The sequence below is a fragment of the Pseudoliparis swirei genome, chromosome 6 (assembly GCF_029220125.1).
Source record: "Pseudoliparis swirei isolate HS2019 ecotype Mariana Trench chromosome 6, NWPU_hadal_v1, whole genome shotgun sequence".
In the NCBI taxonomy this organism is placed as follows: domain Eukaryota; kingdom Metazoa; phylum Chordata; class Actinopteri; order Perciformes; family Liparidae; genus Pseudoliparis; species Pseudoliparis swirei.
The window spans coordinates 18,444,375-18,457,581 of record NC_079393.1 but is presented as its reverse complement, the minus strand read 5'-3'; the positions used below and the strand labels follow the sequence as shown (position 1 = coordinate 18,457,581).

General features: G+C 44.0%; 1 protein-coding gene across 1 annotated transcript in view; it reads left to right on the top strand.

Moving 5' to 3' along the window:
* abtb2b (ankyrin repeat and BTB (POZ) domain containing 2b) overlaps positions 1 to 13,207 on the top strand; it is a 43,170-nt gene that overhangs the window by 15,954 nt on the left and 14,009 nt on the right. The window contains exon 2 of the mRNA XM_056417148.1: positions 11,194 to 11,343. Within this exon, the coding sequence (XP_056273123.1) occupies positions 11,194 to 11,343 (150 nt within the window). The remainder of the gene's footprint in view (positions 1 to 11,193; positions 11,344 to 13,207) is intronic.

Here is a 13,207-nt window from a genome sequence, read left to right as displayed (position 1 = left end):
TTAATATTTAGAAGAAATATGGAGCTAATTAAAAAAGACAACAGCCTCTCTCTCTCTCTCTCTTTCTCTCTCTCATACCTTTCCTCCATCTGCTGCGAGAGGAGGCCTTCAGTGGGTGGTCCACAGAGATCTGTGGATCAGTAGCCTCTTGTGACCTATATAACACAAACACACACACACACACTCATCCATAAACACACACCTTGAGAGGCACAGACAGACACATTAAAACCGACTGCGGAGATCAAACCTGTCTGAAGTTGTTGAGATGACCGTACAGAGTATTTCGATGACTGACACTGAGTCAAGCTCGCCTGTAGCACCTGCACAGGGAACAGATGGGAACACACACACGGCAACAAACGCTCACGCACATATACACACGCACGTGTGTTCACCTCCCACTGATGTATTTGTGTTGCTGCCATGCTTGGGCAGAGGAATGTGTGAGCAGGTGCCCCCTGCCGAGAAGAAGCAGCAGACCCTTTGTGAGTTGTTTGTTTTGGAGTCTCAAGGCTGTTTGCTTTGCGTTTGAAGGACAAGGCGACGGCAGAGATGCTTCAGTTGTTTCAAGTGGTAGTTCTTCCCTTTGTTCAACATTTCTTTGACTCATTGTGTTTTTAAAAACATCCATGTTTTTTTATTGCTGGTTGGCTCCTCTCTTGCACGTAGTCACACAAGAACAATCATGGTTTCCATAGGAAGAGGAAAGAGTGACACTTTTATCAGTCCGAGCACTGAAAGACAACATCGCTGTCTCCAGAACCCTCAGTCCAACATCCTTCACTGTCTGTCTGGCTAACATAAGGCAATGTCCACTGTGACCTTTTGAGTTTTGAGCAGTTAAACGGAGTGAATAGAGGGATTTTTTGTTGTGCATTAAAATAATGTTAGTATTATTCATGAGACAAGGACAAGAGAGAAGAGGTAAATGTATTTCGTAAAAAAAAAAAACTGTTTCGAATTTGTCATTATCTTGCAACCCGCTTATTATTTACGGTCTTATTACCGCTTTATATCCGTCTTGTGATGCATTGGGGAGTTCCCGGCCCCCACGTCCAGGTCGCTTGCACTGCAGGTGTCTAAGTGTGTGTTCACTCGTGTAACGATGACGTGGACACAATGAGGCTTTGTTTCACTTTTGGTGAGCCCCACACCGCTGACCCCCATGTGGGCCCTTGTCAGCTCGTGGACATTGAGGAGGCCGTCATAAACGTGAGGGTCCGACCTTGTGTGAGTAAGTGTTGCTTTGTGGGGGCGAAGCTGTGTGGGTCAAAAGGTGACATAACTGCATAAGAGGATGTTCCTCTTTAGCAGGCTCCTTTTGAGGTGTGGACACCCGTGTTCAGATTGTGTGTGTGTGTCTGTGAGAGGGGTGTGTGCAGGGTCAGGGGGGAGCTGTAAACCCCGTTGGGTGTCAGATGGGTCATACAGCCAGTTGATTGAGGTGACTGGTCTGGCTAAAGGTAGTGTACTGCATCCTGCTAAAGAGGTGGACATCCCAACACACCCTGCAGGTCCCTAACACACCCAGGTTACACAAATGCACACACACACACACACACACACAGAAAATGTAGAGCAGCTATCTGTGCTCGGCTGTCATCTGCAAGACTGACACATGGCCACATGATTTGGGATGTTGGTGCATACCATTATTTAATCCTGGGCTAATATGAATGTTTGCATTAATCAGTCTGAGGTTGGGTGGTCCATTGATTTACTGTCAGTGTGTCGCTCTTACACGTGTTCCGACAGCAGCATTGATTACCCCACTAATTGCATGAGGTACCCCGGTCTCTCTAACCAGCCGATGTTTACGACCGATGTGCATCCCGCCCCAGCATCAAACTCTCCCCTCTCTTCAGTCGTTCACAGCGAGGACAATAGTCGAGTCCGGCAGCTGTAAATGGACCAACCCTCCTCGTTACTGCAGACAAAAGAGCTGCGGGCCTTTTGAACAAAGCTCGTCTCTGTGCACTGCCCGCTGCCCGCTGCTGTAAAATAATGCTGAGATGCCCATGAAATAATGCATACTCATCCTCTCTATTTCTCTTCTCCATGGCAAGTTATAATGGGATGTAGTGTGTGTGGTTGTCCTTAGATAATGCAGTCTTTATTGGAGCATGATAGGAGGAAGAGGGGTAGTGCAACATTGCTCCATACATATAGAAGTAAATGTAGCCTCTCTTGTTAATTGTGCTGACTGCAGGTTTTACTCACTTAAACTTAAGCTTTCTATAGCCACTAATGGAAAGAAACATAGTGCATGTACTCAAAGTTCCTTTTGAGGTACATAGAGCACATATACTATGTTATAGAACTAGCTAGCAGTGTATCAAGCAGAGATTGTCACTTGATCAACTTCAACACTAAAATGTATTCAATACTAGTAATAATCCAATCGTATAATAAACCAGAATAGAGCACTGACCGGAGCCAGTCTGTTTAATGAGTAGAAGTTTTCTATGTTTGACTTTTGCTCATAATGGAGTATTCCTAAGTTTCGCTCAAACTATTAACATAAGAGAGGACCTGACCACTTATTCTACCACTGTCTGTAGTTGATGCAAGTATAAGCCACACCTTGTAGCACACACAGAGACAGACAAACACACACACACACACACACAGACTGTACAACACACTTGTCTGTGTGGCTGCCCAGAAAGTGGTTTGCCTTTCCTTTCCGGAGCCTTTTCCACTCTGCTGTGAAACCCAATCCAAAGATTACGTTTGTAAGAAAGAGTAGGAGAAAGAAGGAAAGGAGTGACTGAAAGAGTGAACCTCCAGCCCTAATCGTAACACTTCCACCATCCCCCTGACCATGCTCCTTTTTTTCCCTCTCATTTGACTCACCCGTTTCTGCGTCATGGTTTTGCTCTCTACCCAGCCCAGAGTGGAATGTTTATCAGCAGAGAGCTTTAGATTTATAGGGGGAATTTGGATCGTCAAACTCAAAAGACCCTCGATCAAAACCTCCCGCTGGATTGTGAGATCCACGCTGCAGCAACAAGAGTTTTTAAAGTGAACAGTACCGGTGTCGGCCTCCTGGGGAATGACTCTGGTGTGAGGGGCCCGGCATGGCGCTCCGAATGTGTGTGAAGTTATGTCTGAGCTCACGTGTGAATGCTTAATTTAGTGTGTGAGAGAATAATTAGGGAGGAGAGATGGAATTCACAGAAATGAGCCTCATATGGATGTTTTCCTCGAAGTGATAATGAATCAGCCCCACACCGTGTGACACAGACACAGACGTTGAGGTTATTTCAGTCTTTATCTTAGCGTTTATTTTTAAAGGTGAAATTTTACAATGACAAAACCAATCAGCAAACATAAAAACAAATGCAAGCCGTGAATAATCTGCAAGTTTTGGTCTTTCAGAAAAAATAAATAAAGCCTATAACCCCCATTGCATGATGTCACTGAAACAATGCATTTTCAGCGACAGAGTGCGACTAAAAAACTTCTGAGCAGATGAAGATCTCGTGTGAATTGGTCCTGCCGGCTCAAAACGTGTGTGAGCCTTATAATTCTGCATTTTCACACAATATTTGTTCAATATCTGCCCACTTTCAAACCTTTACTTGCAGACTGGACAGGGGACACATGTTCAGAGGTTACTCTGTTTGCTGGTAATAATTATATAACTATTCACGATTTAATTCCATAATGGAAAGACTTCACATCTGGCGAACACCAAATGTAGCCAGAGTTCATGTTTATTTCATGGTGCCTGGTTTCAAACATCCATCACAGCAAAAGTTGTAAGCATTTTTAGTTATCCGAGAGTGCAATTTAACCATAGTTTCCTCTTCTGAAAAAAACATGAACCTCCAACTGAGTCTTGAGTACCGTGATTTACTGATGGTAGTGTGTGTGTGTGTGTGTGTGTCTTGAGTTCAGGTTCAGGCCTTTCCTCAATGAGCATGTTGTCTTCCATCCAAACTGACTGGCTCTCTGTTCTCGCTCTCTTGAGGGTCCAATTGAGAGAAAATGAGCTGATCACACAGACAGAATGGGAGCAATTAGTGCAAACACACACTCACACACACACACACACACACACACACACACTTTGTGCCTCTTTGCCCAGCCCGCTGCCCATAGTGTTACTTGTCTGAAAACTGAATAGAGGGCAGCTTGTTCTTAAAAGGGAGGTTAACTGTTTCTTTTTAAAATGGGCAATAAAACCAGTCAGCCCTTGATCTGTTACAGCCAATAATGTCCCACCTTTACTTTGGTCACAGTGACCAGTTTAACAAATGTTACAATGACAATTGTTCTTCAAACCGAAGTGCATGTAGTGCCACCATTATATCTCACCTATTTTTTTTCATTATTTTTACACTTCACCACTTGGCAGTGTTTTCCATGGTGACCTCATCTCAAAAGCAATAGATTGATTATGAAAGGGCGTATTTGAAGTTCTGTTCATGTGGACATGTTGGGTCTGTGTAATATCCGCCTCTCTGTGTCATAAAAGAAACAAAACCAGCCTCTATAGACAGCATATTGTATTTCCAGCCACAGCGGTGTACAATAAGCCAGTGAAAGCTATAAACCCTCGTAGTCCAATAATAGAGCTATAATGTCCCTTTGCTGCACATTATGTGAAGTGGCGTCGCATATGGAAACGGGGAATGTTGAATCAGACTAGATAGCCACAGGCACCAGAGTTGGCCCGGAATGTAAAGAATAAAACATGATTGGAGAGAGAAAGGGAGATTTAAGGAGGGGTGAGGATAAGGGGGAGAATGCTGAAGTCATGTTTAGGATTAGGGTTAGTTGTATCGAGGAGCTTATGGCGATATTCTTCAGGGCTGTGGGAAACCAAAGCCATCTTGAATCCTTCCACTCCTAATATGTGTGTGTGTGTGTTTTTTTTCCGGGGTGGTGGTATGTTTTTGCAGACCACATTTACAGCTCAACAGTTGCGCTGGTAGAACTACTTTGTTGACTGAAGTGCGTCGCTAACGGCATTTTGCATGCTGGACAGATAAGTAGCTGCTCAGCTGCTGCACATCAAACATGCATGTACATGTATATGTGCACATGGGACAGGGATGTCGTATGTGCACAGATTGTAAAGCCCTCTGAGGCAAATTCATAATTTGCGATATTGAGCTATATCAAATCCCTGAATTGAATTGAATCAAACAACTGGCTTCAGAGAAAAGGAGCTGATATTTCTTCCTTTTTAATAATGTAGTAAATCTATTAACAATATATGTAAAAATCATGGTGCCATTATTTTTCACGACAAAAAAGAGATGACTAAATGTAATTTCAGTTGGACTTTAATGTGCAATATCTGCATGAAAGCTCTTCAGATCTTCTCAAGATCATTGATGCTCGATGTGATTGTACTGCATCATATTCTTTCTTCTTTTGGAGATTCAGCAAACCCAGTGTTGAGAATTAGACTTTATCTTTGAGGTTTTGCACACTGGGATTTCAGGAAGACTTTAAGTTATTATTTATTTATTATGAATCATTACTAAAAGCGTATACGGATTTCAGATTTCACACTTTTAAATATGTTGTTCTTTCAATCTTAGTTTTAACCTTTTTTGGTGTTTTTACTTCCTAGAAAACATCTTTAAAAGCTTTAAGCTGGATCACAGCAAAAGTCAGAGAGAAAAAATCATGCTTAACTCTACGTGTTTCCTTCACAGTCACTAAAGATAGGAGCTTTCCAATCTTTCCATCTTAGCTTGGGTCTTGCAGTGATTAATGATGTGTGTGGGTGTTCTTACTCAGTGACTTAGGGCAGCCCCATTTTACACAGCTGATAAGGTTACTTCCTCTTTTAGCCCCAGCTGAGCGCCACGTCTGACCCGTGACCCCTTGCAGCCGGGCGTCACCAGAGGTGTCAGGGGACAACGACCAGGCCCCACATCTCTTGTCTATCTGGTATTTTATCAGGCTCGAACTGCCGTGTGCGAGTATGCGATTGTGTGAGCGAGATCAGTAATTGTGATGCCTTTTTTAAATCCAGAAACATCTCGAATCACCCACACGAATATTCAAGTGAAAGGTTGAGTGTACTGTTAGCAGCTTCAGCTTCTGAATGCTTCTCTGTCTCCACATCGGTAGTTTGTATTTTGAAAGACATGCTTATATGTTTAACATGTCAAACGAATGATTATTTTTAGCCTCAATACTAATAGACTACTTTAAGTTTCTGAATGCCCCTCTGTCCCACTTGAACTCTGTTAAGATAAGGAACAGGATTAGGCTCCACCAGAGCAAGCAAATACGTGGATATTTTTAACCCTGTATGCTGAAACTCAGAGAGACGTACAATAAAGTGCATTCATCAATCTCACTGTGATTTTCTCAGAAAATCATGCTCAGTGCTTCCAACAGAAGACTTGTGTGTTGCACAGAATCTTTAGGAAACAGTGAGAGGAGTGTGTGTGTGTGTGTGTGCCAGAGGTTGGATGTGTGAACAACAGGTGTTTTGGCGGTTTTAAGTGGGGATAACAAAAGGTCAGGCTCGTGAGTGATGGATTACATCTGGCCTCTGGTTTCCATTGACGTGAAATAAAGCACAAGCATGCGTGGGTTTTCTGTTGTGTGAAAGACACTCTCTGAAAGACAGAGGAGAGCAGGATACTGTGGGGTGACAGTGATACACACCCAATAAACGCTCTGCCAAACACTGTACTATTGTGTGACTGTCCACCCTCCAGCCTCCGCACAGGGACCAGCGTGTAGCCTCCTGGCCCAGAATCAGAGCTTCCTCCTGGGCAGGGGAAATGTCTTTGAAGCCGCCTTGCTAATCTATCCACCCTTATAATGAATGAAGAGGCTGTTAATGGAGACAAAGCAGGTGTTCACTGCCTTGTGTGTGTGTGTGTGACTGATTTTTTCTCTCAGCTAACTGAGATCAAACAACAGGAGCAAAGCTGATCATGTCCTTCTGTCTTCCACTCTCGACAGTAGACAAAACAAATCTGCACACTCAGACCAAGGTCCAGGAATGCAGTTTCATATGGGCTGAGCTGGTGGAAACAGAAATGAAAGTTGTTATATGCGAATTGCAATTTAAACGAACTTATAACTAATATGTTTGATGCATCATAGTCACACACTTGTTCAGTTTTCTTTATCCTTCTCTAGTGTGAATATCATTTTCTACTAATAAAGTCAAACATGAGGTGTCCTTTTGAGTGAAATGTTACTGATTAAAATTATGATATTTTCTCATGAACAGATGTTCATAAACAGATTAAAAATGTGTCAGGGCTTTCGCCATGCTCTGAAAATTTAGAGCTGTTTTTTTTTCTGGCCGGTTATTGAAGGTGAAACCCAAATATCTTCCAGATATTTGCTGACAAAGTAGGAATGTGAAGCAGTAATGTCATCGAAAGCCGAGAGATTGTCCACCATAACGCAGCTACCAAGCATGTGTGCAAAAACACACAAACAATGAGAGTAATGTAGAAAGAATGGTGACATTGGGAGATAACATGCAATATCACAAGAGCAACACAGAGAGCGAGTCGAGGCTTGTGGGAAAGGCAGCGGTGGGTTCACTTCAAAGTGTCTGCTGGCACAGTTCACTGGTCAACGTTGTTATGATTTCTGGACAACAGATTGAAATTTGATTTGTGTCAATATTATGAATGCGATTTGAATGTGACTTTTTGCCCTGAAGTGAGTGTGACGGCCAAGTTTCAAAACCTTTCAGCATAATAGAAAGGATTTTTTTTTTCTGACCTTGTTATGGCAGTCTGTCCAACATCCCTTTGAGGGATGACTCGGCTGTGCCAGGAGGAGCCTTCATGGTTTCGAGAGATAGTTTGGATGGGCCGGGGACTGCAGCAGGCTTTGTGGTCAGTGTCAGCGGTGATTTGTAGCTGGGATTCTCACATGACATTTTGCAGGGTTAACCTCAGAAATGGAACCGTAACAGCCGCAGAAGAAAGAATCCCTTTGTGCCACTTGTCTTCTCCCTCCTCACCCTTTTTACAGGCTCAGATATTGCTGTCCCCAGCCCCGTCCCCCCATGTCCCTCCTCGGTTAGAGCCCTAGGCTCATTCATCTTCCACCAAAGCTCGACAACCCTCAGCTCCTCTCCTCCTCTCGGCTTCTACTCTCATCCCCTCCTCTCGGTCTTATCCTAAGCCTCTCGCAGTGGCAACACAAAAATAAAATGATGCATGTTAGTGCTGGAGCTGCTGCTGGTGCTTGTGATATTAGTGGTGGTGGTGGTGGTGGGGACCGGCCCCGGTTGGCTTGCGGACCTACATCAGGCCCGATGACGCAGGCTGGGGTTCAGCGGTGAAGCAAGCAACGGGGCGGGGCTGTGGGAACTGCCGAGCGTGTGGTGGTGTGTGAATATCGGCCACAGCTTTGATCAAATATGACAGAATCAAAAACTATATTAACATTTCAAAACATGCTGCTTTTGTTCTACTTCAGGCCTGCTAGATATCGGCTAAAGAAGAATCTGTAAACGTACATGAGACGTCCCAATCCATTCATATCAGCGCCTGTTTGGTTTTGTAAAGAATTTAAAGTGGGATGTTTTGAAATGTAATTTTTAATGAATTACCTTACCAGGAGGAAAAGGACTGAACACCTCCCTAAGTTTTTAACGGTTTATAATCATACTGGTTTAATTAGTCCTCCGGGTATTGTTCGGTTTCTATTTTCAACCGTTTGATACATTTCTACAAATAAGTAGAGTTTGAAGACGGGAGTAACGTCAGTATGACGTTGTTGGTGAATCACGGGCACTCCAGGGAGTCAGAGTAACTGTGTTCCTTTGCACACCACAGCTCACTCCCATCGACACGCAGCCTCACGCACACCTGCCAACACAGCAGTTCTTTCCCCACAACCTCACCCACACTAATGAGACAGCATCTCTCAGAATGGCTCCTTCACCACCGGAGGCGCGAGTCTCTGACATAAGTTGGAATCCAGCCATTTCTTCATGAGGTATTCACATTACACGTACCATACCGTACCAACACCTACCACTCCGTCACGGGGCCCAGTTTTAGTGGTCGTAAAACATGGTGATGTACGCTCAGTGAGTCAGTCCGGGGGAGCAGAACATGGAAAAGTTAACACAATGATGTTCGGTCTCTGGAGCACGCAGCCATCGCGATGAAACACATCCAGCCTTCCAAGGCCTTGAGAGATTAATACAAAGTATTGTAACAATGTCAGAACTCCAGATACTTCACCCACGCGCAATATGTGCGCAATGTCATTTATGGGAATGATAAACAAGCTGCAACGGCTAATTATCAAAATACCTGAAGCGAGGTTCAGACATACTTTATAAGCACAGGCGTGTGTCTGTGGGTGCGTCTGTGGGTCTGTTTGTGCTTGTGTGAGTGAACAGGGGTGTGTTGAAGCTTGTGTACTGGAGGTTGTGTGACGCACATGTTCTTTGTAGCAGTGCTGCCCTGCTGGACTCAGCCATTTCCGTTGTGTCGGAATGGGGAGTCAGCACATACTGTATCATACAAGTCAGATGGTGCAGAACAAGTACCAGAGAGAGGTGTGGGGGGGAATAGATGACACTTTAATTCTGTCAATACGTCTGTATTTTATGTATTTAACTTCAATCTTGGTCAGCTCAGACTTCTTTAATCTTTGTTTTTCATTCTCAATGACTTATTTCCACGATCTTTATCAGCACAACTCTGGTAAACACACGATTTAAAGATGTTTTTGTGATTTAATCAACTAATCCATTCGTCACAAACTGGTGCAAGTAGTAGTCGACTTTCTTTGGCCGGGGACAGCTCAAGAAGAACCACAGTTGACTGACGGGACTTTTTCCTTCTCTGCTCAACGTACTAAATGTCCTGCACCTCCAACACTAACACACAAAAACACAATTCCCAAGATGTAATGATTCCCTCTTATTGTCCTATCTAGAGCTTTTGATTTCTGCCTGTTATGCAGACTGAATAATGTTCATATCCAGCACATGTGATTTAATGCTGATCCTGTCTCATAGACTACTTCTCCTTCTATGTGAAATACGATGAGTGCTTGTGTCCATACCTAGTTGACAGTAAGCCGAGTCAAAGCCCGGGCATACCTTTGATGCATTCCTGGGAGACGCTGCATATTTTTTTTAAAACTTGTTTTGGCTTTGGGCACAGTGCATGTCTACTGTCAGCACATTGAGCCATACCTCCCACCATTACCAGTGCAGAAAGTTGGATTGTCAAGACAAGTGTATTCTGTGAAAAGAGTTATTGGTGAAGCACTGTTTTTATCATATGATTTCCTTTGCCTGGATTAGTATCCTCTCGTGTCATCGGATGCTGAGCAGAGACTTGAGAGTGAAATTATGGGATTTTTTTTTTTTTCAACAACCATGTGATTCTAAAAGAGGACCCCGCTTTCCGGAAGCACATGGGAATGTCATTTTAGGGAGAATAGCGAGCGTTAGAGATGAGGCGTTTTTCCCCAGGCTTTGAAAGTAAATCACAAACCTGCCCAGATCATTTTTCTTCTTTTGCATTTCTCCTTTTTATCCACAGCCATCATCCATTCATTTCCTGTGGCTCGGCAGAGAGCTGTCTTTTGCTACTGAAGCCAAAGTGAAGGTTAACCTCCGGGCACCCATATTGACAAGCTGCACAGTAGCTAACAGCGCACTCTGGTTCTTACTCAACCCCAGACAACGCTCACGATGAGGGTGTGGGAGCTGACAGCCAGCAAAGAGATACTAATAGGCCGAAAACACAAGTCAACATGTACTTTCCTTCACAATTGCTATCCACTTGTTTAAATATGAAGCCATACATACGTGTTCAGCTTGAATCTGCTAGTACCTGCTCGTCTGTAACGATCCTGACGTCATTGTTAACGTGATCTGGGTCTGTCTTGGTGTTCCTCTCTGTGAGGCCTGGGCCTGCTCCTGATGCAGTGTGTGCATTAGTTGTGTTTGTATTAGCCCGATGTCACTGTCTCACTTTATTTTCCCCAACGTTTTCAGAGCAAAGCTCAACACAAGCCTGGTGTGTTTATGTGCCCTCAGCGGTGTGGGTTACACGTTAGCAGGATTACAAATACACGGTGTCACTACCAACAAGCAATTCTTTTGGGACTTCTGCAGAAGCAGCGTGGGCGGATGTTGCTGAAGTTATGTCGTCTTGTCACTTATTATATTAATCATGAACGCCACCCTCTCCGTTTGTGTCTCCCTAGGGGTTTTGTCTCTCCCGGCCCATTTCAGTCCCTACACAGAGAACCAGCAGACGTCGGTGGACAGCAGGGAGGATGCCTACGCCCAGCTGGAGCTGAGGACGCTGGAGCAGTCCCTGCTGGCTACCTGTGTGGGCAGCATTTCTGAACTCAGTGAGTGCACGGAGCTCAGAACAGTGTGTGGTCCTGGGATCTACTTAACAATAGCATTCTTTTTAAAATGTCATGTTTAATTCCTCTGAGCTCTTCCACAAATCATAAACAGTGATGCTATATAAAACATTATTGTTATTACAGACAAGTAAATCTTCACAGAAATAATAAACTTATTGTCATATTTGGAGAAAAAAAGACTTGACCCCATTCTGAAGACCTTCTCAACATACCGTGTTATTCTCACACCGGCTCCCAAACACAGGAACGCTTTCTCCTGCCAAAGGGCTATTATTTCAGACAGCCAAGCGCCAAGCAATGCCTTTTAAAACAATAATTGTGATAAGCCCCAGCGTGTGCCTTATTGTGAAAGTCATCTCATATGGGCCAATAAATAGTTTATCTACACATGTAGCTCTGGAGAGTAAAGTGATAATGCCTCTGATGCTTTTAGTCTGTTTTGATAGGCAGTGTGCATCATTGTTAACACAAACTATCTGGTGGCTCTGAATCTGAACCCAGTCAAGTGAGTCAGCACGGGAAAATACTTTCTCCATTCGATTTTACGAAGAAATATTTTATTTTTAGCACTTTGTTGGAATGCAATCGAGTAGATACATTTTATTTGGTACATTAACAATTTATTGCTGGTTAGATTTCACTTGGACATGTTGCCTGATGTTGGAGGCATTTACATACACATTCACCCTTAATTGTGTTTTATGGGGCACATACCTTGAATCTAGGGGCCCTTTTAATCACATCTCTGAACCAAGTTTTCAGTCATAAATATAAATTGGGTCTCGTGTAAATCTGTTTATCGGTGAGGGACCTCCCTTGGACTCCTTTTCTCCATCGCAGTTTGAATGATTGGAAAATATTTTTTAGAGCAGCATACAGTCACACTGTACTCTACTGTGCATGTGGGTTTTTTCAACTGGTATAGCTCTGCTGGAATTGGCAGATGATAGAGAGCTGGTCCGATCATTAAAAAGAGAGTGTTGAGAAGGAGGTAAGAAAGGTCGGAGGTGGGGGATGGAGTTTAAGGATGCAGTGCATTTTTGCGAAAGCAGGGTTGTGTGGAGGGAATGGAGGGCATGATGGAAAGGTAGAGTGGAGAAGAGTTAGGTTGTCAGTGCAGGCGGAGAGGAGGAGGGATGGAGGTTACTGGTGGGAGCGAGGATAAGTTTCCTTCTCCGAATGAGCTAACACTGCCATTTGTTCCTCCGGTACAAGGCCACGTTCATACACGGCCGTCGTTAGTGAGGCTTTAAGAAAGTGCACACACACTCCCAAACACAGGCACACTCTTTCTCTCACTTGCTCAGTGGTCTCTTTGTGCCACATCGCTCTGGCAGTGTGAAGCTGGGCTGTTCTGGGTCGGGCTGGCATCCTTCATCCGCACCTACAAACACACACACACACACACACACACCCACATGTGTTCACCGATACCCATACACACAACAAAAACACAGAGGGTTTGGCTCTCTGATCCATGAAACCAGGCAGACACAGGAGCATCTGTGCTAAGCTGCTCAGTCCAGTTGGATCTCTAGACTGGACGTGGCCAGGCACAGGAACACACAGCGTACATAAGCATGATGGATGATGGGTGGCAGGGTTCTGGTTATTGTATGTTCAACATTGTTGGAAATGTAGTGCATCAATAGACTGGCTCTGAAAGTTGTGTTCGTACACGCTTGATTGTTTCATTTTCAGCTCTGTGGTGGGCTTCACCAGATATGGGAAACTATGAGTACATGACCATCCGGTTAAGTAAGGGAAATATTAAAGACCACGATTGGGCTAACTAAAATTGTATGAGCTTTGTGCTAAAGCCTGGAAAGCCAATTAGCGATCT